Genomic DNA, 24,824 nt, shown 5'->3' on the forward strand with positions numbered 1-24,824 from the left:
TGGTACTGCAGCCTAGGTGTCATTTGGTTTTGTTGAATTTCCTTGTGTGTTCCAGGCTTACATTCTTGAAGTCAGGGAAAAAAAAAACTTTTATAGTAAACCAGTTGAAAGTGCTTTGCTCTGCTTCCCTAATTTTCCATTTTACAAAAGCAGTATGGATTTAAATGGATATTTTTTTTGTGTAATAGTTGCATTCATTGTATTTTTATTTTTCATGTGTTTTTAAAGATGAGCTGTAAAGATTTTTTTCTAAGGCTAGCCAGTTCTTCAGCTTCAGACTCCCTGTCAAGGAAAAATCCAACTTGACTGTTTCTACAAAACACATTTTTGTGTTCAGACAATTGTTGACATCTAAATCTGGGGGGTGGAAGAGGAGAATTCCCTGGCTTGAGTTCCAGGGTATTAACTGGGCATGTCCTCAGTACACTGTGCTGAAAAACTAAGATTTCAAGAGAGTCAGACTAATCAAAAACTTGGAAGATGGTTCTGGTACAAAGGGGCATGCAAGGTCTGTTGTAAAGGATTAGGCTTTGCCTCAAGGTAGGTGTATATGTCATGATCTAATTCAGCTCTTTTCCAGAGGAGAAGAAAGGCTTAAATGCTTTCTTTCTCCTCCCCTTCCCCCTCCCCCCAACTCTGTGGGAGTCAGTTGGGATTCACTTTAATCATCATTCAGCTATTTCTCTTTGAAGTGGTTTCTCTGCTCCTACAAGATCATTGAAAAGACCTCATTTGGTTTACTAGAGTAATGTTACTGCATTATCCTCAAATTCAAGAGTTGTTTCTATTAATTTACAACAGTAATCCTCAACTCTTGCTGGCTTACATACAGCAAAACTGACCAAGCAACATGCTGCAGACATTGTCTTTGCTTTTCCTACTAATATGAATAAATTTGTGTCAGAAATAAAAAGTTTTCTGTGGCCATGAGTAGTGTCAGAGTGTGTTGTCTGAGGCAAATTTTTGGGGACCATTGATCCAGAGAAATATCTTGAAGCTTCACTTCAGTGTTGGCTTGTCTATAGAATGCATGCTCACTGTGTTTTGTATTTAATTCTTAGAGCAGATTTCTGGAAGCAGAAGTGTACTAACAGTATTCTTGCCAACTGTTTCCATATAACCGTCATCACAACCTGTCTAGAGAAGCTTCAAAGGCTTCATTTCCTGCAGGAAATTAAATCCTAGGCGATTTATACTTAGGAAGAAGTTTTACTTGCCACAGAGAATTCGCAGCTCAAAACAATGTTTTATACGAATCTTAAAGAAGAACAGATAGCCCAGCCAATCTTAACTTCTAGCATTTTTATATCCTTATGTAAGATAGTTGGAAACACGAAGTACAAGCCTAGCTCTGAATTTCATATCTTTCTTTGTACTGTCCTAAGAGTTTGCTTGCTTAACCACCTGTATTCTTTATATCCTTCCTCTGGATCTCTTCCTGAGGATTGCAGGACAGAAATGAGGACTGATTGGCTTGAGGTGGTTGCTGCTGCTGCTTCTAAAATTTTTCATAGAAATGCAAGACTTTAAGCTAGGGATGGCCAAAATTATGGCCCGCGGGCTGGATCTGGCTCACCAACCTATGCTTGTCCCACAGCCCTCCACATGGGGCCAGACGCTGCCGGCACTGCACTCTGGCCAGCGTGTACAGCTGCCCGGTAGAGCTGTTCCTAGTGTGGCTGCAGCCACCTAGCTACTGCTTGCTCCTCTCACCTCCCGTGGTGATGGTGTCTCCTTCTCTTCCTCTTGCCCTTAGTGTGCTGCTTTGAGTGAGGGGGAAGCTTCAGCCAGATGGCTCCTGCCCCAGGGCATGGGGCTCTGGCTCCAGACCCTGGCCACCTTCCACCCACTTCGCCCTCCTGGCGCAGTGTCGGTGGCCGGTGGCCTGGAGCTGGAGCCACTTGGTTGGAGCTTCCCTGACCACCCCAGAGTGGCGCACCAGAGGTGGGAGCAAGAGGAACCTCTGGAGGTGGGAGGTTGCTGAGTAGTACCCAGGTAGCTGTAGCCACACCAGGAGCAGTCCCACCGGGAGGTGTGCAGGCCAAAGTTCTGTGCAGGCTGCTTCAGGCAGGAGCAAGTGGGGCATTGCCCCGTGTGAAGGGGCAGCATGGGATGGGAGAGGGTGCAAACCATACCAGCACCACCTGGGTGAGCTCATGTGCCAACTTTCTTTTGAGCTATCATGCAATTACCTCCATATATGCTACTCAGAACAACAAAACCCCACATGAAACGGGAGAAAAATTATTTTTGAAATGTGTTTTATAGTAGATGTATGATTTTAATATGCAATTTGTTTTTTTATCTATAACTTGTTAAAATGATAACTTCTCAAAGATTGTGTGTGCTGCCCTTGACAGCTTACCAGAACTCCTTAGGTGACCCTCCAGCTCTAATTGCCCATCCCTGCTTTAAGCTGTGGCTAAAAATTTAGCATCTTCTCATTGAGCTGCGTACAAGGGTGGTCACTACATGAGAAGTTGCTTAATACACTACTTCTGCCAGTTTTAGAATCTAAAATGTTCATGTTGTTGCTAAGTGACAATGAGTGGGCTTTATCTTGGTGGTTGAGAGGAGGAGGAGGAGGGGAGGAAAGCAGGGAGGAAGAAATACAATAGACGAGCAGAAGTACGTATTCTTCACCTGGGTTGTTATTTTTATAATTTCTTTGTTTATTTTCAACAAACTTGGGTTAAAAATATTGTTTATTTTTAAAGAAAACAGTACAACATATTTAACATTTAATGTGGAGCGACACTTCAAATTATATCCAAATGAATGGTCTTTTATTATAGAACTTCTTTGTACCTGATAGTGTTTTAACAGTGAAAAATGCAAGGTTCTGCACCTTGGGAGGAAAAACCTGCAGCATATTTATAGGCTTGGCAGTGCTACGCTGACTAGCACTACAGATGAGAGGGGCTTGGGAGTCAGGATTGACCACAAGATGAACATGAGCCTTCAATGGGATGCTGCTGCTAGTAAAGCAAGCAAAATGCTGGCTTGCATCCACAGATGCTTCTCAAGCAAATCCCAGGACGTCGTTCTCCTGTTGTACTTGGCCTTGGTGAGACCAGAGCTGGAGTACTGCATCCAATTTTGGGCTCCACAATTCAAAAAGGATGTGGAGAAGCTTGAGAGAGTCCAGAGGAGAGCCACATGCATGATCAGAGGTCAGGAAAACAGACCTTATGATGACAAGCTGAGAGCCATGGGACTCTTCAGCCTGGAAAAGCACAGGCTCAGGGGCACCCTGATGGCCACCTATAAGTTTATCAGGGATGTTCACCAGGATCTGGGGGAACGTTTGTTCACCAGAGAGCCCCAAGGGATGACAAGGTCGAACAGTTATAAACTCCAGCTGGACCGTTTCAGGCTGGACATGAGGAACAACTTCTTTACTGTCCAAGCCTCCAAGGTCTAAAATAGCCTGCTGCCAGAGGTGGTTCAAGCACCTACTTTGAATGCCTTCAAGAGAAACCTGGATGTTTTTCTTGCTGGGATCCTATGACCCCAGCTGTCTTCCTGCCCCTAGGGCAGGGGGCTGGACTCGATGACCTTCCGAGGTCCCTTCCAGCTCGGATATCTATGAAATGTCTGTGGTGTTTCCTGTTAGCACCAGTACATACAGCCGTCTTCAACTACCAACTCTGGAGCAAGCCACATATAACTGTCCGTGTAAAAAGCATTGTTCCCTTAAATAGTCACTGGAAGCCCCAAAAAGGGTCAAGTGAAAAATAACCCACCTATAATTTTCTTTGAGTGGTATCCGGTGATTTTTTTGGAAGGTTTTCAAGTAGATGGGGGGGGCCAGCCATTCTCAAGTTATAAGCATACAGATGTACACTTCATTTTACATTTTTATAAAATGGAGATATATATATAGATGCCAATTCTTTTCTAAAAATTATTTTATTCTATACTAGAAAAAACAAACACTTCGTTGTCTAAATAAGCACTTGGTATATTTGATATACAGAGTTTGTTAATTATGAGAAGGGTGGTAGCTATGAACATTTTACATGCTTATGTTTTGAAGAAGTGCAGGAACAGATATCTCCTGTTTTGAGTTAGTTTAGTAGTCCCTTGGAAGGCTTGGACTTATAACTTTTTATTGTTTTGTTTTGTGCATCCATGCTGTTGGATTTAGCTCATTAAATAACATCACTGAAGAAAATCTAATGATTGATTTTTTTTTCTTTGTTTTGCTTTTTTTTTTTAAGGGTGAAGATGTCAACCGGACATTGGAAGGTGGGAGGAAACCCCTTCACTATGCAGCAGATTGTGGACAGCTTGAGATTCTGGAATTTCTGCTATTAAAAGGAGCTGATATCAATGTATGTAGTTAAATTACAGGTGCACAATAAACTGATTTTTTTTCTTTTTTCCTGTCATATAATAAGGTTGGTGTTCTGTAGCCATGATGGCTCTGGAGATGTATGAAGCTGAGTTTTTTGTGGTATCTTTTTATTGGACTAACTGTATAGTTGGGAGAGAAGTATAAGCTTTCGGGCATAAAGCACTCTTCACATCTGAGGAGCTTAATTTGTGTCTGCGTCTCTCAGATCTGAAGAAGGGTGCATTGTACCCAAAAGCTTATCAGATTTTTTTTTTCTTTCCCAACTATACAGTTAGACTAATAAAAGATATCACAAAAAAATTTTTGTTTTGTGTAATTGGTTAGTGTAAATATGGAAAGGTTGTGTTAGTCAGACTGAGACTGATGTCTCAAATGAACTGTTGGTAGGCTTTTTTACAATATTGGCACCACAAAACTGGAATTTTCTTAAACCCAGCTATTATAGAGAGAAGTTGAGCCAAGAAAGTTTTCCTCAAAATTATCAGTCTGCAACAGTTACTGTTTGACATTATTATAAGTCCCAATATCTTTTTTTTCCCTTCTCTTCTAGCTTGTTGAAATATCATAATATTTCAGGGAGATTAAAAACTTGGCTAACTTCATTGTAATAAACATTGAAATGACTAGGATGAAGAATTTTAACATTATTAACTTGTATGTTAAGTAAAATGTCCCTTTCTCGCTTTTAGGCTCCAGATAAACATAATATCACACCACTCCTATCTGCAGTCTATGAGGGCCATGTTTCCTGTGTGAAATTGCTCCTCTCGAAGGTGAGACATGCGTTTTACCCAACCCTTGATCTTACAATGACTTAACTATTAATAGAGATGGTACTTTGACTTTGGTCAAATATAAGTGGGTTCAAAATGAGTGAGTAAATCATGTAATCAGACCAGAAATTGGTGACCTCAGGATTGTTGTTCTTGGGCAGAAAAATTTAAAAAACTCATTTGAATAGGACATTGTGGAATGAGAAATCATCTGCAAACTAGACTGTAAGGTATGGCTTTAGCAGGAATGCAGATTCTTATTTCATTAGCTGGGCTAGCTTTTGTGACATCTTTGTGTTCCTATCAGTTCTTTGCTTGCATGCCTCATTATACTCCCCACCTCCTCCATCCTGCTTTCCCACTTATTGATTCTAATTACTCAATCTACTTTTTAAACTCTGCTCTGTCCTGTCCTTTCACAGCATCTGATGAAGTGAACTTGGGTTCATGAAAGCTTGTGTACATGCTTGCTCACTCTCACAGAGTGTCAGTCTATAAAGGAACGTATCAACTTTGTCACTGGCTATCTTTCACTTATATAGAAAATGAGGCAGAAGGTAGTGAAGGGATTCAAGAACGTGGCAAGCATGCTAGTAGTTGTTGAATGGCACTGGGCAGGTATGACCTGCCAAATGGAGATAACCCATAGTTATTCTGGCAGACCACTCATCAAACCAGTTATTGATGCCTCCACTGTGGTCTCGCCAGATATTGGGTGACATGATCTCTTGCAAAGTTGAAGTAAGGCAGGGTAGATGGGTACCTTTTTATAGGCTAACTGAATAAGCTATGTATAAGGAGCATAAACTTTCCTGAGCTCTAGATCACTTCATCAGATGCTGTGAAAGGACAGCACAGGGCAGTATATAAAGAAGAATGAGTGATTTGAATACAAAAAGTAGGGAGAAGTTATATCTACCCTGTCTTATGCCTGACTTCAGACTAACATGGCAGACTCTCTGTTCTTGCAAAGCTCCTTGGCTCTGTGCCTCCCCAGTTTTAATCTAATGAGCAAAGACTAAAGGCCCTTCATCTGTTTGTGGTTGTAGAGCCAAGGGCTCTGATGCATTCCTGAGGCTGAGTGCTGATCAGTTGACTGGACTGCAAACCAGATGTGCTGGGTACCTGCTTTGCTACTTGTCAATGCTGGGGAATCCTTAGGTCATGATTTCCCTCTTTTTCATTCCCCACCCCTTGTCCCAGAGTCAAGCCTCCTGCTATGCATGTGTAACATGTCAGTAGGAGTGATTTGTTGCGATCACAGATCATATGCCATCACAACTTTAACTGAACTTCTGCCAGGGGTCTGAGATCCCGCTTCTGTGTAAACTGGACACTGCTTTGAAGTTTCCCATGGTTAATGTGCAAGTAGCCAACATCAAAGAGAAGTTACTACAGTAACAAGAATTCTTTAGATGAATGTTATACATGCACATGAGAGATTTGCAGAAGACGTGTGCATGCGTTGGCTGTGGAAGAGAGAGAGAACCAGCTGTGCACATGGAAATTTACCTACTGCGCATGTGTTGGCTGTGGGGGATGCGCAGTTTGCAAGCTTCTAAAATAGTTATGCTGCGGAATTTTGCTGTGGCAATGAGCTCTTAAGTATGACTATGGGGAATGCCTTAACAGGTGTGCTGCAGAAAATTTTTATGAATGTAAGTGTGCCTTGGGCTGTAATAAGTTGGAAACACTGGTGTAGAAGAAATGTATAAGTATATATCTACCGTCTACTTCTATCACATGTGGGTGGTTTGTTTGTTTTTTTTGTTTTGTTTTGCAAGGCTTCACGGTGTCCAAATTACAGGTACTATCCTTGATTAGACTCAGACTACTCTAATGTAGCATTCCTTTATTAAGAAAATTCAGTTTTCGTTGCAGAAGTCTCAGATATTACGCATAAGAAATTCAACGTAGATTGAAGCCCATATGTGTAATATAGATTACACGTTTACAAAAAGCAACTAGAGTGTCATGACCCAAAGGTCTGATTTTTGTGTGCGCTTCGGCACTAGAATTATCCCTGTGGGATTAGAGCTTCATTGCACGGTGGAGTTTTGCTGCACAGAGAACCCGTGTGCAAGGAAGAGAGTTCCCGCCACTTTGCAGCTGTCTTTGCAGGGTGCATTTTCTTTGCAACACAGAAATGCACGGTGCAAAGAGTTCCCGCTCTTCGAATGCAAATTTGTTTCCTGCTATTGGCTAGTTCTAAATTATTCCCACGTGGCGGCTAGTGATTGGCCTGCTAGCTGTATAAGAGGCTTGAGCAGTTTCCGCCCAAGCCGAAGAGGACTCCACATCCATCTCATGGGGACTCTGGGTGCGCGGCAGGGTAATAGAAACCCTGTGTGTTATTCAGAGGAGTTTGGCGGCCTGATCCACCGCCCACCTCTTCCCGTCTTCGAGCGGTAACCTTTTATAAGACGTATCGACGAGTTTTGAGGCGCGCTTGTCCTGGACATCTGGAGTTCTGTCTGTGTGGAGCCTAGCAAACTCCACGTAACTGTTCGTGTTTTCTGTTTGTAACCGCAACTCAAGCAAGTTTTCAGCCTGCGCTGCGACCATCTCGGTGTAAGTAAACAATCTTAAAATCAACCGTTACGTGTCTGTGCCTAATTCTAGCTTGGCGCCTGCCCTCTCCGACCTGGCATGCCCGGGCTGCCGGCCACAGCCCGCGTGCAGCGCGACAAAGGGCCGCGGGTTCGCACCCGGCCCGCACAGAGAGCAGGTACTTAATTATTCAACTTTTCTATCAACTATCAGAACCAAATTCTTTAGGAATATTAGTACTACTACAGAAGTCTTGTTTTCTTACAAAATAAAGAAACTCATTGGCAATCGATACATGAATTAAACAAATTTTAGTCTGGCAGAAGACCGAATGTCAAGTATCAAGTTCTGGCAAGCCTTCATTCTGTCCCTGCATACCTGCAAGAGACGGACATAATTTATACAATATTGAATCATAGAAAATTAGGGTTGAAAGGAACCTTAGGAGGCCATGTACTCAAACTCCCTGCTCAAAGTAGAACCAGCCCCAACTAGATCATCCCAGCCAAAGCTTTGTCTACTTGTGTCTTAACCTCCAAGGATGGAGAGTCCACAACCTCTCTGGGTAACCTGTTCTAGTGCTTTACTACCCTCCTACTGAGAGAGTTCCTCCTAATATCTAACCTAAACTTCCCTTGCTGTAACTTGAGACCATTGCTCCTTTCTCTATCATCTGCCACCACGAGAACAGTCTAGCTCCATCGTCTTTGGAACCACCCTTCAGGTAGTTGAAGGCTGCTATTAAATCCCCCGTCTTTTCTCCAGACTAAATAAGCCCAGTTGTCTCAGCCTCTCCAGAAGTCGTGTGCCCCAGCCCCTGAACCACTTTTGTGGCTTTTGCCCTCCACTGCTCGCTCTCTCGCTCTTTTGCATTTGTCCACATCCTTGCTCTAGTGGCAGGCCCAAAACTGGACACAGCAGGAAGGACCTGGTGTGGCAGGGAGCACCACTCCACCATGACTGCCAAACTGAGGTGCCCTCTGCCTACCTGGCAGCAGCAGGGGCAGAACTCCATGCTGCTGCTGTTGCACATCACTTTTGTAGCTATGGTGGCATGGTGCTCCCTCCTGTCAGGTGGTGTGGAAATCTTGGGGGGGGGAGGGGACACCAGTCCCCTCTGCTGTCACCTTGGCCCCCCGTCTCCCTCTGCTGCATTGCCTCTGTCACATTGACAGTGCCCCCCCCCCCAACTCATTGCTTGTGCCCCCTAGATTCCTGTTTTATCTCAGCCCTTCCACTGATGTTGCGATCCTATTTTGCATCGCGACTCAGTTTGGGAACTGCTGTGCTAGGGCTCCATATCTGTTCTCCAGGCATACTACTGCAGGTGGAAATGAAGTTTTCTCCTTGCTGCCAGAGGTCACAAGATTCCACCTTCCTGGGAATCCATGTCCTCTCCCTTCTCTAGTGCTGTCTTTGGCAGGTCTTCTTCCACAGTCTGAGGTCTCCTTCAGCACTGAATCACTAAAGTCTTCATGGTGGAGGATGCTTCAAAGCCTTACTACCTCCTGCATCTCTTGCCTGCTCTCTGAGGGACACTGAGGAGGCAGCAGTCACATCGCAGGTACACTCCCACCTGACTGTCATCAGAAGGAACCTGCAGGCCACAGTCTCCACAGCACCAAACCAGGACCTGGGTGGAAGCCTTGACTGTGAGCAGTCCTGCCTGGACAGACACCCCACAGATGCAGACAGAGGCGGTGGTAGTGGTTCTGGCATTGAAACATACTTCAGTCCTTTCTCTGGGTCTCTTGATCTGTCGACTCTCTTGCTGCCCTTTTCCCAGGCAGACCTTCCCTAGCAAGCTTGCCTGTAAGCTGGCCTGGTCCCAAAAGGTTCCTTTTTCTCTGCTTCCTCTCACCAAGCTTAAAGGCTCCCTTTCAAACTGCTTGCCCTGTTTGCTGCCCCATGTCACTCACTCTCAGGTTGCTCGTTTTGCTTGTCTGTACTTAAAATGATCCTTGCTTGTTACCCATAAGATGTATTGATGTGAAATTTTGGTGATCTTTACACTGCCATCACAACAAAAATGTACTTGAGCTTGTCTAAAGATTTTTTTTTTTTTCCCCCTTGTTAGAAAGGTTTGAAAATCCCGCTCTTACTGGAGGCAAAAATGGTCTGAAATTGATAGTGCTGTGTGTGTGTGAGCTTCTCTCTAGGACATTTAGTGTAGGTACTATTTGGGGAGTATTTCTTGCATTTTAAAATAAAAACTCGGTAGCTGCTGATGACTAAATTTTTAACATGTAAATAAGTGGAGAAATAAAAAGGAAAAAAATCTGGGGTACTGTTTGATTATGTAATCACTGGAGGTAGAACTGAGATTTGAGAAGAGCTAGTTAATTATAGGTCAGCCAGAGCAGGAAATAAGTTAGCCTTATTCTTTTTTATTCAAATTAATAATCTTGGCAAAAAGTAGATTATGCTGAAATAAGAGTTTTTACCATCTTTTTGGAGGATTATTTAAATTAATTGATCCAAAACAACCTGGCTAACAGTACAGAAACTGCTATAATGTATTCTCAGTCTTGTTGTCTGGGCATCAGAATTTTTAACTATATGTATGGAAACAGCCTGTTAGATTTATTTATTTATTTATTTATTTATTTATTTATTTATTTATTTTTGCTTTATTCATTAAACTTGCTTTAGCAGAAATACTCAAATATATTTCAGGTGTCCAAAGAGGATGACAGCTTTATACAACAAGAACTTTTAGTAAAGTATGCACATACATTTTTGCATTCGTTAATCAGAGTTGTCCAGCTGATGACTCTCGGGTCATATGCTTCCCACCTTCCCCCAACCAGTCCAGGCACTGTTCTCCTGCAATTTCTGGGTTCCCCTTCTACCTTCCCCGGGGGCTGGCAGCAAAAGTTGGGTGTAGCAGTACAGCCTGCAGGCCTAAAGGATTCTGTAGGCATGGGGACTTGTGAGTGACTCAAGGTGCCAGTAGGGTAGGTGGGGCATAGGAGAGGACCCCATGACATGGTGCCAGGGTATTGGCATGGTGAGGGGCGAGCATAGCATGTAGGCCCTGACCACTCAGAAGTTGGACAGCCCTACATTAGAGTGACAATTTTTAAGCTTATTTAAACCACTTTTCAGATTTTTCAATTTAAACAAAACTATCCCGAATTAGAGGTATATTAACATTAACTTCAGATGTTTATGGGGGGGTGGACACTCAGTTACACAGTCATGTGAGTAGTTCTGTTTTAAGATTGTAAAGTACCTGCTTGTGGCCACTTGTTTGTTTTGAATTAGTACCCACGGAGTGGTAGTTGCTCTTCAAAAGCTCAAGTGTGGGACTGTCTTTCTTGCAAGTTAAAGTTGAAAGCATTTGCAGGATCAAAGTATTAATTATTTGTACGTTCAGTCGCTTCATCTTAGAGTAGTACCTGAAGGCTTTAATTAGTATCAGAGTCCTACTGATTACTGTACAGACGTCTAAAAAGTTTCTGTCCTGGAGAGTTTTAGTTATGATTGAATGTAAGACACAACAACTGAATACAAGATCAAAGGAAGCAATTCAGAATATAGGACTTTACTGGAAATGTTCCTTACCCATCAGTATTGGGTCTTTCAAAAGTTAAATCTTTATAGTTTTCCATAAAGATTAAAGATTTTTTTGGCTGATACCGATGGCCAATTAGCTGATATGCAGCCTGGAAGCTTGGAGAGCAGTGTCTGGCCAGTAAGTCGGTTGGAGGAGGGGCATGGGAGGGGCAGCTCAAAGACCCCATGGTGAGGGAGGGAGTGGGACTGGGCACAGGGTGGAGCCACGGTCAGCTCACCTGGAGGAGTGGGGCGGGGGCGGCTCCCCACTGCTGCATGCACCCCTGGGGAAGACATGGGGGTTATGTGCCCTTCAGGTTTGTGCGTAAGGTGAGGGCAGGCTGCCTGCTGCGAGCTCAGAGCCAGCTGCACTAGCCTTTTCCAGCAGGGGGAGCTAGGCTGTGGCTGTGCTCAGGGCAGACGACAGCAGTGCTGGAAGAGTGGTCATGGGGTGGGAGGCTACGGGGAATTTTGGTGTGGCTGTAGCCCACCCCCTGACCCCGCTTCCTAGCGCCACCTGCCCCACCTTCACCCACCCCGAGCACAGCCCCTGAGCTTGCAGCCGGCAGCCTGTCCTTGCCCCACACACACATCCAGGGGGTACCTGCCCCCCCTGCTTCCCCCAGGGGTATGTGCAGCAGTGGAGAACCCTCAGCTGCCTGTGGCTCTGTCCTCTGCCCTGCCCTGGCTGGGCAGTGCTTGCCTCTGCCCCAACTCCACCCCCACTCCTTCACCACAGGGGGCCTCGATCTGCCCTGCCCATGACCCTTCCCTCCCACAGACTTACTGGCCAGGCGCTGTTCTCCAAGCTGCCAGGTTGCATCCATGGCTGTGTGCGTGCTGTGGCTGCATGAAGGCACGCAGCATTTATCAGTGACACTATTGGGTGTACTGGCCAAGAAAAGCCTACTGCCGATTTTTTGTTTGTTTGTTTTTTGTTTTTTTTAATGTCAATTTTCCTTTTATTGGTGCTGATCCAATATATCAGTGCACCTCTATTTTGTAGTATAAGAAACCATAGCCAAGTCTTCTGTCAGCTAAGAAGGTAACACTAATGCAGTGAATGTTTAGTTATCCATTTCAGGTATTTTTAGGTGTTGAACATCATTCAGAAGTGCTTAGTCCCATTATTAATGCGTTTCTCCTTGCAGCACCCCTGAGAAGAGTGTTTTTCCTGTTTTTGTAGATGAGGGACTGAGGCTTTGAGCTTAAAGATGAAACTTAAATAGGCCTACTTAAATGGAAAAAAGATGCTATTTAATACCGGAAGTTGTGTAGAATTTTCTAAAGATTAACAACTTGCATTGCAGATACCTAAATGTCAATAGAATATTATGGGTCACACAGGAAGTCAGCAAAACTAACGGACACTACCAGTAGCTACTAAATTAAAGGCTAATGCCTTTATTGACATGACAACATTTCCTTTGTAAAAGCTGCAATTCAGATGGGAGTCCATTTATTTCTTTAACTATTTGTGTACTTGCAAGTGCATTTGCACCTTTTCTACCCAACTTGTAGACTTAAGTTAGTAGTTTTGTGGTATTTTTTTAAAGGAGTGCTGTAAATACTCTCTACCTGCCCTTGTGCTACTAATTGAGGGCATGAAGGTATGCAACTGCCTCAAATTGCCTTCATTTTTTTGTAAACACCTGTGCTGTGGGTGGGAACTTCACAAAATCAAGAAAACATGGGGTCCTTTCTTGAATGAGTTTTAGTTCAAGAGTCCCTGCCACCATTTTTAAGCACAGGGATGCTGATACATGAGATGATGCGGCACTTTAGAGAAGCTCTGACAGCCACTCTAAAGTGCCACCCCCACCCCCCTCTCCGGAGCATGTATACAACTTGCCTGTGCCAGTTGCATCATGTGGGGCCCTAGAGGTGCCTGTGACTGGCTGTACAGAGCCCTCTGCCCAGGGCAGGGCCACAGGACCATTCCAGGCCTGGAAAAACAGGGCCATTCCTTCCCCCATAGTTGGGCCCCAGGTCCTAGGAGCTGGACTCCAGCAGGGAGGTCCTCTTCCCCTCATGGTGTTGCTGCTGCCAGGGGCTGGACAAGCCCCTGCATCCTGCAGGAGAGGCTGAATGGACCTGCCCCAAGGAGGGCAGGATCCAGCTGGGCTGAAGGGTTGGGGGAGGGCTTTTGCACACAGCAGGGTGGTATGGCTGCCTTGGTCCCTACCAGGCTGGATTCTTGGGCACTGTGGGCTGAGGTATGCTGGGCCGGGCAGCTCTGCCCACCCCGCCTCTCTTCAATAATGCCTCTGCAGCACCTGCTGCCTTCTACAGCACGTGCTTCAGCCCCAGCCCGCAGTCTGCATCGCAGCAGTGTCTGACACTCTGTGCCAGCTGGTCTGCTCCAGCCTGTCAGTGAGGGGTTGGGGCTGGGAATGGAAAATGGCTCAGGCCCCTGTATCTGGATTGGGTCCTGTACACTCAGTCACACCAGCTCATGGGATGGAACCCAGGCACCCAGGGCCCCAGCCAGAAGGCATAATTATCTGTAAACGTTATCAGCTACAACGGGCAAAAAAAGCTGATAACCAACAATGTTGGTTCCCTTTTATTGATGTCGATCCAACAGGCAACCAATTATACAGGCAGTCCTCGACTTACAACATTTTGAGTTACAACATTTGTAAACTGACACCGTTTCAACTTTCTGACATCAGTTTCAACTTTACAACGCTTAATTTGACTTGACACCACGCCAGCGAACAAGTTTGCTGTGTTGCCCATCTCCCTGGAGAACATTTGTCCAAACTTTTCTTAAAGAAAGCGTTCAAGACTCCCGAGAAGACTCCAGCCAAGAGCCCTTCAAAAAGTCCAGTAAAGTCACCTCAAAAAAGTCCTTCCAAATCAATATGATTGCTATTTACAATAGAAATACATTAATGTAGCTATATTACTCATCTATAATTGACTGAGGACAAAATTCTGGGTTATTTTTGGTTAAAATAGGGTATCGGCCTTGGTTCAGGAACTAATCACCCGTTTAACATTGTTTCCTATGGGAAAAATCAGTTCCGAGTTGTAACGTTTGACTTGAGAGACGGCTTTCAGGAACCAGTTGTGTTGTAAGCCTGAGGACTGCCTGTATTGATGCACCTGGAGTCTTCTTATGAGTTAAACTCTTAATCTGTATACTGCGTTGTACTATAGATGGAGTGGAAAGTGAGATTTTAATTGATCAAGAAAATTATTTTAAGACTGAATGTATTTCTTTCAATATCTTTATTATGATACAGAAGTGTTTGAAACACAGATGTTATTGTTCTTGTGAAATTGTTATACTCCCAAGTGGTGGGTATGCTGAATGCCTCTTCTTTCCCTGTAAGAACTGCATGTGAGCAATCAATTTAATATTTGCAATTTTTTAAAAGGAAAAGGACTTGAAATCTGAACATCTTTGCATAAGATTGGTCCAAATGACCTTTGAGATCACTTCTTACTGCCAGGCTCTTGTACTAGGCCCACAATATGCAGAATTTTTCAAGAATGAGGTCTTGCTAAGATTTGGCCCAAATGTATCTCCAAAGTAGTCTTGGTCTTCCATTTCAAACAAACCCCTTGCCATTCTTTTCCCCTTAACATTTTACCAGGGAGAGCCTCCATATATTGTGATGTACATAAGGCTCTTTGCTTTTATGGTCACATCATCAAAGCTGCTCATAAAGTATAATCCATGAAACATATTTCTCAGAAACCTTGTTATAGATGCCTATTTAGGAACAGCATATTTATCCATCTGCAGACTTTTATGGGCATCATACCACTGCAGTAGCCTTTAGCTCTTATTCAAGCCTTAGGAAGCCTATGTTCAGGCAGACTTCAGTTGCATTCCATAATCCTGCCAACCCGTGAACTGAATCTACCTATTACCTACAAGTGGAATAGGTACGTACATACACAACCATACAAAGGAAAAAGTTACTGTTGCTGGTGTATGCAACACATCTTGGAACACTCTGCAGTCCACCCATGTTCCATTTTCTTTGGCGATTTATAAAGTTGCTTGGATTCTGGTGTAGACGAATTAATGAGTTGGGGCAGCAGTACTCTTTAATGCTGGCAGTTGGAGGCACGGGCACAGACAGGATGAATGCGCTATTTTTATAAGGCTACATTAGCTATGCTCACACTTGCAGGTGATATTAATGGGTATGGCACACTGCAGAATGATTACAACAGAGATAAATAAGATTTTGGGGGCTTCCATTATTATGTTGCAACATAACTTATTTATGATTTGAGGTTATACTTTAAAGAAGCTTTCTAAAAAGGTACAAGAATCATGAACAAAAAAATAAAGCCAGGGGGGAGGGGAGGGAGTGTGTGTGTGTGTGTGTGTGTGTGTGTTTCAGTTTTTATTGTCCCAGTTTGAGGTTACCCTCAGTACATATTTTTTTTTTAGGTTTTGAGCAGAAAAGTAGTGCCATGATGCTTTTTACTTATGCCGCCATCATCAGACCAGTCCCTGGCGTAAAACAAGAGCGCCTGAACTAGTGATCTCTGCAGCTGTTCAGATTAAGTTCTATCTACTATGTGTCAGTACTGGGTGGTCTCTGGGAAGGCATGGTGTAGATCTAAGTGTTGTTCTATCTTTGGATATATTCTAGAAGGCCACCTAAACTGCTTTCTTGGCTACATTATGTAACTGGTATGGAGGCCAGAATTTGACTTGTTTTTAACTTGGCATGATGTTTTAAAACAGGTTATTTTTCACTTACAGAGTTTCAATTCTCTTCCAAGTTTGACACATTTGTTTAAATGAGCAAATTTCCTAACTGATGGGTAGAGGACTAGTTTACAGTAATTTAAACATAAATTAAACATTTAATTTAAACTACTTGCAGTAATGTGAATTTGAATTCTGCATGATTTTTCATCTGGCAAGATGGACCGAGTAAATACGGAAAGAAATGAGCCATCTGCTTACAGTATGACCTTTTTTAAAGAATGGTTATCATTTTTGTAAGTTAATAATCCTGATGTACTACTGGTCCTCAATTACATTTTATATACATATTTATTATATTCTAGATTCAGAAGATTCTTGGAACAGTTCCATGATTTGTGAAAATCTTTAGTTCTTGGTTTGTGTGATTTTTTTTTTTTTCTTCCTCTCAAGGATTCTATAAAGAATAATTAAATATTCATGTTAATTTAATAGTTATTGGACTTCACTCACTTTGGGTACAACTATGGTTATTGAGTAGTAATTAGTTAGTAATGGGTGCACCTCTTAACTTTATAAAAGATCACTAAATAATGTTCCTTATTTTAGACATGCAACACTTAGCTGCTGCTGAAAGAAGGGTAGCAGTGATGAGGGGTTCTATTAATTTTTTCATTATTTTACTTGTAAAACCTCTTGAGGAATGACTGCTAGTCCTACAGTCTCTTTCCTTTGTAATAAAAGTAGAGAAAGTGGGATTTCCTCCCCCCCCGACTAAATTCTAACTGAAATTTTTAAAATCACTTTCAACATAGGAATATAAGCTCTGAATTTGAATGTAGAGGTATTACCAAAGTTAGTTGCCCACCCTGAAAATCCTTGCATCTAGAAACAGAGAATTCATGAACTTCTATTTGGATGCATTGTAACTTTTAATTGTTTTTGTACCTGGCTTACCCAGGTGATACTAATCACTCTATCAGTGATCTACTTTCTTCATTGTTCTACCTAACTGTTGTGTTCTCTACAGACTTACCCAGTAACTACTTGTTTTTCAAAGTCATTAGTAAAAATGTCAGTAGTCTAGGGCCAAGACCAATCCCTGCAGTATCCCAGTAGAAACAGCCAATTGGCAGTTACTTGAAACTTGTACTTTTTAACAAATTGCATTTGTAGTGACAACTAAATCCATTTAACTTGTAATATGTTGATTGTATATCATTCTATTTTATTAATCAAAGTCAGCTCCTTATAGAAATCTGTCACAAGGATGGCTACTAAAAGTTCATGTTGACATAATGAAAACAAACAACCCCCCAAAGTTTAGTAAAATCAATTTTCCATAAACTTTTGTATTAATTACCTTCCTTGAGTTTATTAATAGTGAACTGGTCCATTATAGCTTTCCTGGGATCAATGTCAGGCTTGCAGGCCTCTAGTTATCTAGGTCATCCATTAACCTTTTTCTAAGCAGTAGTGCATGTTAACTTTCTCCTAGTTCTCAAGAACTTTTTTGGTATTCTAAGGGTTACTGAAAATCAGCATGATTTCCTCAGGCCTCTTGTTTTTCAACTCTTGGGTGCAAGATCTAACTTTTTAAGATAAATATTTTAATAGCTGCTGTTTAATTTCCTAGTTTGCTGTTGGGGAAGTATTTAATCATTTTAAGGTTAATACATAATCTTTTCCTTGATATAGAATGGAAATACTTAGTTACACTTCTGTTTTTCTACATTATTATGGGCAAGTCTAGCACGTCCATATGAAAACAGAGCAATACCAGTGTTAAGACTCCTTTTTTTTTTTTTTCTTTTTTACATGTTGAAAGTCCTCTTTGGCCTTAGATTTCACTTTGTTTGTTTTTTCTCTTATTGATTTTTTTTTTTTAACACTTCTGACTTGTTTACTGCTATTAACTTCCTCAATTTTATAATTTTAAGCTGTTTTCACTTCCTCTAATGTAGCCTATATTTAGCAGTGTAACTCATTAGCTCAGATTGTAGATTTTGGAGAATGTGATAAAATGGTCTTAAATCAATTTCTCTCATTGATATCCATTCTCTCTTCTCTTCCCCCCCCCCCCCCCCACACACACACACACACACTCCCCATGTTGCCTTTTCCCAGCTGATTTAGATGGTTTTTTTTAGGACCAAGTTAAATATATTTGAAGTAGAAAATGCATAGATTACCAGATTTGGATTTTACTACTATAGAATAATCAAATCTGTTCTCATCTGTATGTAAACAATTGCTTATTTTAGTTACAAGTGTTGGTTCCTCTTGATTTGTCAAGCAAAGATCTAATACAGATTTTTTTTTCAGTACTCTGAGTATCCTTATACTACAACTCTCTGTAGCATATGAATCTTAAAGAGGTTTTTGGTTGTGTGTTTTTTGTGTGTGGTTTTTTGTTTTTTAACTGCAGATTTTATTGTGGCAGTATATGTCCACCTTGTAGTCTTCTGCTTTTAGGAACTATACTTCAGATGATCAGAAAATGCTGATTATCAAAAGTACTAATTAAAGAAGAATGTTAGACTTGCTTTGGTAATAAGAGACTTTAAAAATTCTGGGGAAGTTTGATTCTACTGAAGCAGGAAAACTTTACTCTCACATAGAGCATAAAACGGCTTACTTTTAATACTGTTTTAAAAGTAGTGAAAGCATGTTGGCATAACTTAATTCAAGCTGCATACTGAGTGTATGGAAGTATTCAAGGTCCACTACAGTAAGAGACTTCCAAGGTCTGAAACCTCTCAGTTTTGGGAGAACAGATGGTCGAGTCCTTTTTTAAATTAGTTGAAACTAAAATGTAACACTGGTAAAATTCAAATGAAACAGTTTATCACCAGTTAATAGGGTTACAGTTAACATAGTTGCAGAAAGCTGTAGTCCTGACTCTTGCCTCTTCTGGCATTTTTTTTTTCTTCCTTTTTCAGCTTGATTTTTCTCTTTTAAAGCAAGGGTGTAGTTTAAGTTGGCAGGCTGGAAGCAAGCTCGTGGGGCTTCTTGCCGTGCCCCTGCCAGCACCAGCAGCCAAAGTGTTTAATGCTGCTGCTTATGCCAGGGTTGCTGTAGTTGCTGTTGTCAATTCAACTAGCATGTTGGGATTAAGGATCTGCTGCTGGTTTCTATGTCAAATGGTGATTTTAAAAAAAGCTAACAAAGGGAAATTCTGTGTTGGGTAAGGGGTGGGCAACATTAACCTGTGGATGCTGGGGTCTGGCCATGCCAGTGCAATGACTGGGAGATGCAGTAAGAATCCTGACAGGTGAGATCTTAAAGTGAATCATCTGGCCAGAGAAAAGCCTTGCAGGCTTGAATTACTCACCTCCATGGACCAGACATTTGACATCCTGCCTTAAGGTGTTTGTTCCATCAAAAGAGGGATTTCTTCCCTTTAGGGTTCAAACTTCAAAAACTTCCTATTGCCTTTTTTTTTTCAGATTTTTTTTTATTCACTTTTTAAAAACCCTATAAAATTGACCTCCTCAGTTTGATATATTACATTGCAAGAAAATGAGATGTATTTTGAGAGAGTCAAATGTTGAGGTTGTAGATGATTGAGTGTTCTCAGACATTGCTGTCACACTAATCATTGTGATAGGCTGTAGTCAATTACTGGCATGATTTTGACAGATTGGATTCATTAAATGTTTTCTGACCATGGTTGTCTTTCTGGTGTTTCAAGCCTGCTGATATCGCCTGAAATATGGGCACTGATGAAACCAGCTGAAAGTTGGCAATCTGAACTTGAAGGAAAGAGAATGTATTATTTTGAGGGTATATTAAAGTAAGAAATTGAGTTGTCCTTGAAACTTGTTAAAATTTTGAGTTTTAACACTTTGTTTCCCACCTCTAGATTTGTAATTGTATTCAATTTGTAACTGTATGCAATTACAGAATAGACAAAAGTGGCAAGAATTATATCAGGAGGATCATTAAATACGTCTCTTCTGTTCTTTAAAGGGGCAAAAATAGCTTAAGGGAAGGGGAATTTGCCCTTTTCTGGGTGCAGAACAAAAATGAGGGTTACCAAAATTGTTACTTCCATTTTTAAAAGATACTTTACTTTTTTCTGGCAACTGTTGTAGCTTCTATCCACCTTTCTCATTAGTGAAGTTGCTGAATTCCACTGTTTCATGATTGGCTCTAGAAGAGCTCTAAATTGTCATTGCGATTTGAAAGAGAATTATATTTAAGGAAAAAGATTTCCTAATTTAGTAAAAAGCTAAATAGTGGCCTCATTAATGAAACTGGGTAGTAATGTAAATGTTACAAAGCTAAAAGTAAAAATGTGAAAAGCTGATATGAAATTTAGAGCAATTACTAGGAGGAGAACAAACTTAGATCTCAGTAGTGAATGAGCAATTTGTCTTATTTGGTTGAAAGAGAGATTAATCTATTGAATCAATTCTCCCTTTTTCTGGTACTGGAAGATCTTTGTGGCAAGCAGTACATTGTATTTTCTTGTGCATACAGTGTCCTGGAATAAAATACACACCTTCATTTTGAAAGCCAGAATGAAGGAGAAATCTCTTCCTTGTAGCAAGCAACTGAGTAGCAGCAGGTAGGGAGCTAAGCCAGCTCATTGTTCATTCATTGTTCCGCTCCCTGTCCTTGCATGCAGACTTTAGTTTCACTTGTTGCTTTTGCCAGTGAAGCAGCAGAAACTGCTTTTACTGTATTTTCTTGCATGTAATATGCACTTCAGTGTCCAGCAGCGTTTTTGGGGGGCGGGGGGGGAGGAGGAGTGTGGTATGCAGGAAGATATGGTATTACCTGTGAAACTTCATTTTCAAATGAGAACTGAAACATGGCCTGAGATGCAGTTTTAAAAATAACCTTCTATTGGCAATTTTTTAACAACTCCTTTGCAGTTGACACGTATCTAGGATGTGCTCTATAAATTATCTCTAGTTCTGTTTGTATATAAAGAGTATTACACTGGTCATGAAGTGCACATGTGTAAACTCCTTGACAAGTAAATTTGACTCCTTGCTGCCATTTCTAATTGCTCAGGGATTTTTGTTAAGCTTGAGTTTAGAGATGGATTGTTACTTAGTCCATTGATTTTTATTTATTTTTTTTAAAGACGGGTGCTGCAGGATCCTTTTAAGGGTGCAGTGGAGTACTGTCACAAACTTGCCCAGTTCTTTAAAAGTCTTAAATTCCATGCAGTCTGCATGGATGAGACCACACTACGAATCAGCTTTTTAGTTTTCATTAAATGTAGAAAGGTAAATGTGAGTTGGAAGCCATGTGTGGCTTCCGGAGTACAAGCTGAAAGAAGAAAGTGACCAGCTTAGTTTGGGGAATTGGAGCTGGACCAAAAAAAAAAGGGGGGGGGGGGGGGCAATTTACTTCGAGTGGTGGGTTAGGAAATGCACTGTGAAATATTGAGGGTTCTGTACACTACAGCAATCATCATGTTTCTGCCAAATCCCTGTGAAAGTGCTATGCAGACTTAAGCTACCTAAAGGTGGAACAATTGGATGAAATGCATCCTTCCACTCTGAGGAGTTGGTAGGTATCATCACTCACCCACACTTCACCTGGGATTCTAAATAGAGAAATCTAAGTGAGCATTAATCTAAATAGAGAAAAGGAGACCAAACAGCTGCTTCAGAGTTCAATTTTTGTCTTTTAGAGCCACTCCACAGTTTTACGAGAGAGAGGAGAGCTACATCGCCATTCTTGAGTGTTTGTACAGATCACCCCTGATTCAGTCTAATGTGGCGACATATTACTGTCGGGTTAAATGCTTAATTAACAAAAAAAAAAGCATCCACTTGATTGTTACTGCAGAAATGTTTTCAGTGTATATTTAAAAGAAGTATACATTTATACTTACAAGTCTTGTGGTTTTCTTATATAGCTGTTAAAGAACTTGCACATGTGTAATTAAGGGAAGACACTTGGCCAGGAGCGGTTACTGTATACCAAGCAAGTTAATATTGTAGGTAAACTTTACATAGTATAGATACTAAACTATGCATTCTTTTTTGAAGTGATATTAAAGTTCACTGTACAATAGAAAAAAATGAATTATATCTCTGTTAGTAATCATTGCAATACTTTTATAAAACATTTTTCATGATCATTGTCCCCTGGGGGCTGTCTGTGTTTTTTGGGAACATTTTAAAAAAATACACTAATGATAAGAAATTTGTTTAAGCAGTTGCATAATTCACTTCCAAATATGAGTGATATGTAATATGCCAAACAGGGGGGCATATATCAGGGTTCAGCCTCAGGCACAGCACATTCTAAGCCACTGGCATAGACAAAATATCCAAGCTCTTATTCATAGAAATAGAAAATGAGGGTTGGAAGGGACCTCAGAAGGTCATCTAATCTAACCCCTTGCTCAAAGCAGAATCAGCCCTAACTAGATCATCCCAGGCAAGGCTTTGCCTACCTGGGTATTAAAAACTTCCAAGGATGGAGATTGCAGCCTCTCTGAGTAGTGTCTAGTGCTTCACTATTATCCTAGTGAGAAGGCTTTTCCTAGTATCCAACCTAAACTTCCCTTGCTGCAACTTGAGACCATTGCTCCTTGTTCTGTTATCTACCATCACTGAGTGCATACCAGCTCCATCTTTGGTGCCCCCCTTCAGCTAGTTGAAGGCTGCTATTAAATCCCCTTCATCTCTTCTTCTCTAGACCAAATAAGCCCAGTTCCCTTAGCCTTTCCTCAGAAGTCGTATTCCCCAGTCCCCTAACCATTTTTGTTGTCCTCTTCTGGACACACTCCAATTTTCTGTATCCTTTCTGAAGTTGGGGGGGGGGGGGGCAAAGCTGAACACAGCACTCTAGATGTGGCTTTACCAGTGCTGAGTAGAGGGGAATAATCACTTCCCTCAGTCTGCTGGCAGTGCTCCTACTAATGCAGCCCAGTATGCTGTTAGCCTTCTTTGCAACAAGGACACATTTTTGGCTCATTCAGTTTCTTGTTCACTGCATGGTCCTTTTCCACTGAGCTGTTGCCCAGCCAGTCAGTCTCCACTCTGTACTAGTGCATGGCATTGTTTTGTCCTAAGTGCAGGACTTCGAGATTTTCGTTTGGTCCAGTCCACCAATTTGTCAAGGTCTTTCTGAATCCTAGCCTTACCCTCCAGCATTATCAACTACTTCCCCCTGCTTGGTGTCATCTGCAGTCTTGCTAAGGATGCATTCTACCCCATCACCCCGTTATGAAGATATTCAACAAAACTGGACCCAGGACCAACCTCTGGGCCACTCTGCTTGATCCTGTCTGTGAACTAAACATAGAGCTGTTGATTACTACCCTTTTGAGCAGGGGTGGGCACAATGCGGCTCGGGGGCTGGATGTGGCCCGCCAAGCCATTCTATCTGACCTGCGTGGCCCCTAAAAAAATTTAGAAAATTAATATATATCTACTCTGAGCTGCCTGTTATGTGGCCCTTGATGGCTTGCCAAAACTCAGTAAGCAGCCCTCTGCCCAAAATAATTGTCCACCCCTGCTTTTGAGACTGACTATCCAGCCAGCTCTCTGTTTATCTTACAGTCCACTCATCCAACCCCTAGTTTCTCTAGGTCATTGCTCAGCTTTTCTATGGCTCTTTGTATAGGCAGCAGGGTACTGCAGACCTGTATTGCCATGTCTGGCAATACCCTGTGCAGTTCCATTTGATTCTTTCTAGTGAAACTGAATAGTGGTTTTATTTCTTTCAAAGGCTTGAGCACCTTTTGAAAGACTGATGTCTGTAGGGTCCCTTAGGGATCCACACAATCTCCCATTGTTCTCAACATGTAATTAGCAGCTGATAACACTGCATTCTCTGCCATTGCTTCTGATGCAGGCATTCCAACAGGTTAATGTGGCAATGTGTGGTGAAGGAGCAGTGGCCAGAGGCTCTGTTGCTAGGGAGATGTCACCCCCACCCCTTTTTGCTGTTCAATATGCATGTTTTTCTCCTGTGCTGCTGCTACTACTCTGCCCACCTGCAGTGAATATGAAGAATGTGGGGTGGACCCCAGCTCCTTTAGTTTCCTCTATATCCATCTACCTCAGCTCCTGCTCCACTTGCACACCCATTATTACAGTAATGTTTGTGGAAGAACCAGCACACTTTAAAGAACCAGAAGAGATGTCACCACTGTTCCTTGAAGACGGATAGCTTGTAGTGACCAAAGTACCTAGGTCCTGTTTGGTTCCACGCTAAGCTTGGATGATTATGCAGATGGTGTTTTAAATAGCCTTCTTTATCTGCAACTCACTAGGAAATGTAGGCCTCTTCTCTCTGAAGTGCATATTGATGTTCTTGCATAAAACACAGTTGATAGGGAGGTAAATTTAATTAGTCTGTTTAAATGTTTGAAATGATATATAAATGTTAAACCACCTCTGCCTCAGAGGCCAGCTGGTAAGTACTGCCAGAATCTCTACAACATGAGTTCTTCATCACAAGGGCATAGTCCAAATTTGCAGATGATACCAATTTATGGGGCAAAGCAGACACACTGGTGGGCAGGGAGTGTAGTCGGGCATATTTGTACAAACTGGAAACAAAAGCTGGGCAGAACAAAATAGGATGCAGTTTAACAAGGATAAGTGCAGAGTACCACACCTAGGGAGAAGGATTTGCTAACATGCATACAGATTGGGGGATGACTTTCTAAGCTGCACAGTAGCAGAAAGGATCTCTGAGTCATAGTGGATTCAAGATGAACATGAGTCGACAATGTGACGAAGCGATCAATAGAGCTAACTGTACTCTCTATCATTCATGAATAGATGCATCATGTACAGGTCTAGGGAAGTGATACTTCCCTTCTGTGCATCACTAGTGAGGCCACAGCTGGAGTACTGCGTTCAGTTTTGGGTGCTGCACTTCAAGAGGGATGTGGATAACCATGAGAGGGTCCAGAGGC

At 41.9% G+C, this 24,824-nt stretch overlaps 1 protein-coding gene across 2 annotated transcripts in view; it reads left to right on the plus strand.

Annotated features, from left to right (window-relative positions):
• Window positions 1–24,824, plus strand: part of MTPN (myotrophin) — a 55,599-nt gene that overhangs the window by 22,860 nt on the left and 7,915 nt on the right. For both annotated transcript variants that reach the window (XM_019489544.2, XM_006268335.4), the window contains exons 2-3: window positions 4,224–4,337; window positions 5,050–5,133. In XM_019489544.2, the coding sequence (XP_019345089.1) occupies window positions 4,224–4,337; window positions 5,050–5,133 (198 nt within the window). The remainder of the gene's footprint in view (window positions 1–4,223; window positions 4,338–5,049; window positions 5,134–24,824) is intronic.

The sequence above is a fragment of the Alligator mississippiensis genome, chromosome 4 (assembly GCF_030867095.1).
Source record: "Alligator mississippiensis isolate rAllMis1 chromosome 4, rAllMis1, whole genome shotgun sequence".
NCBI lineage: Eukaryota > Metazoa > Chordata > Crocodylia > Alligatoridae > Alligator > Alligator mississippiensis.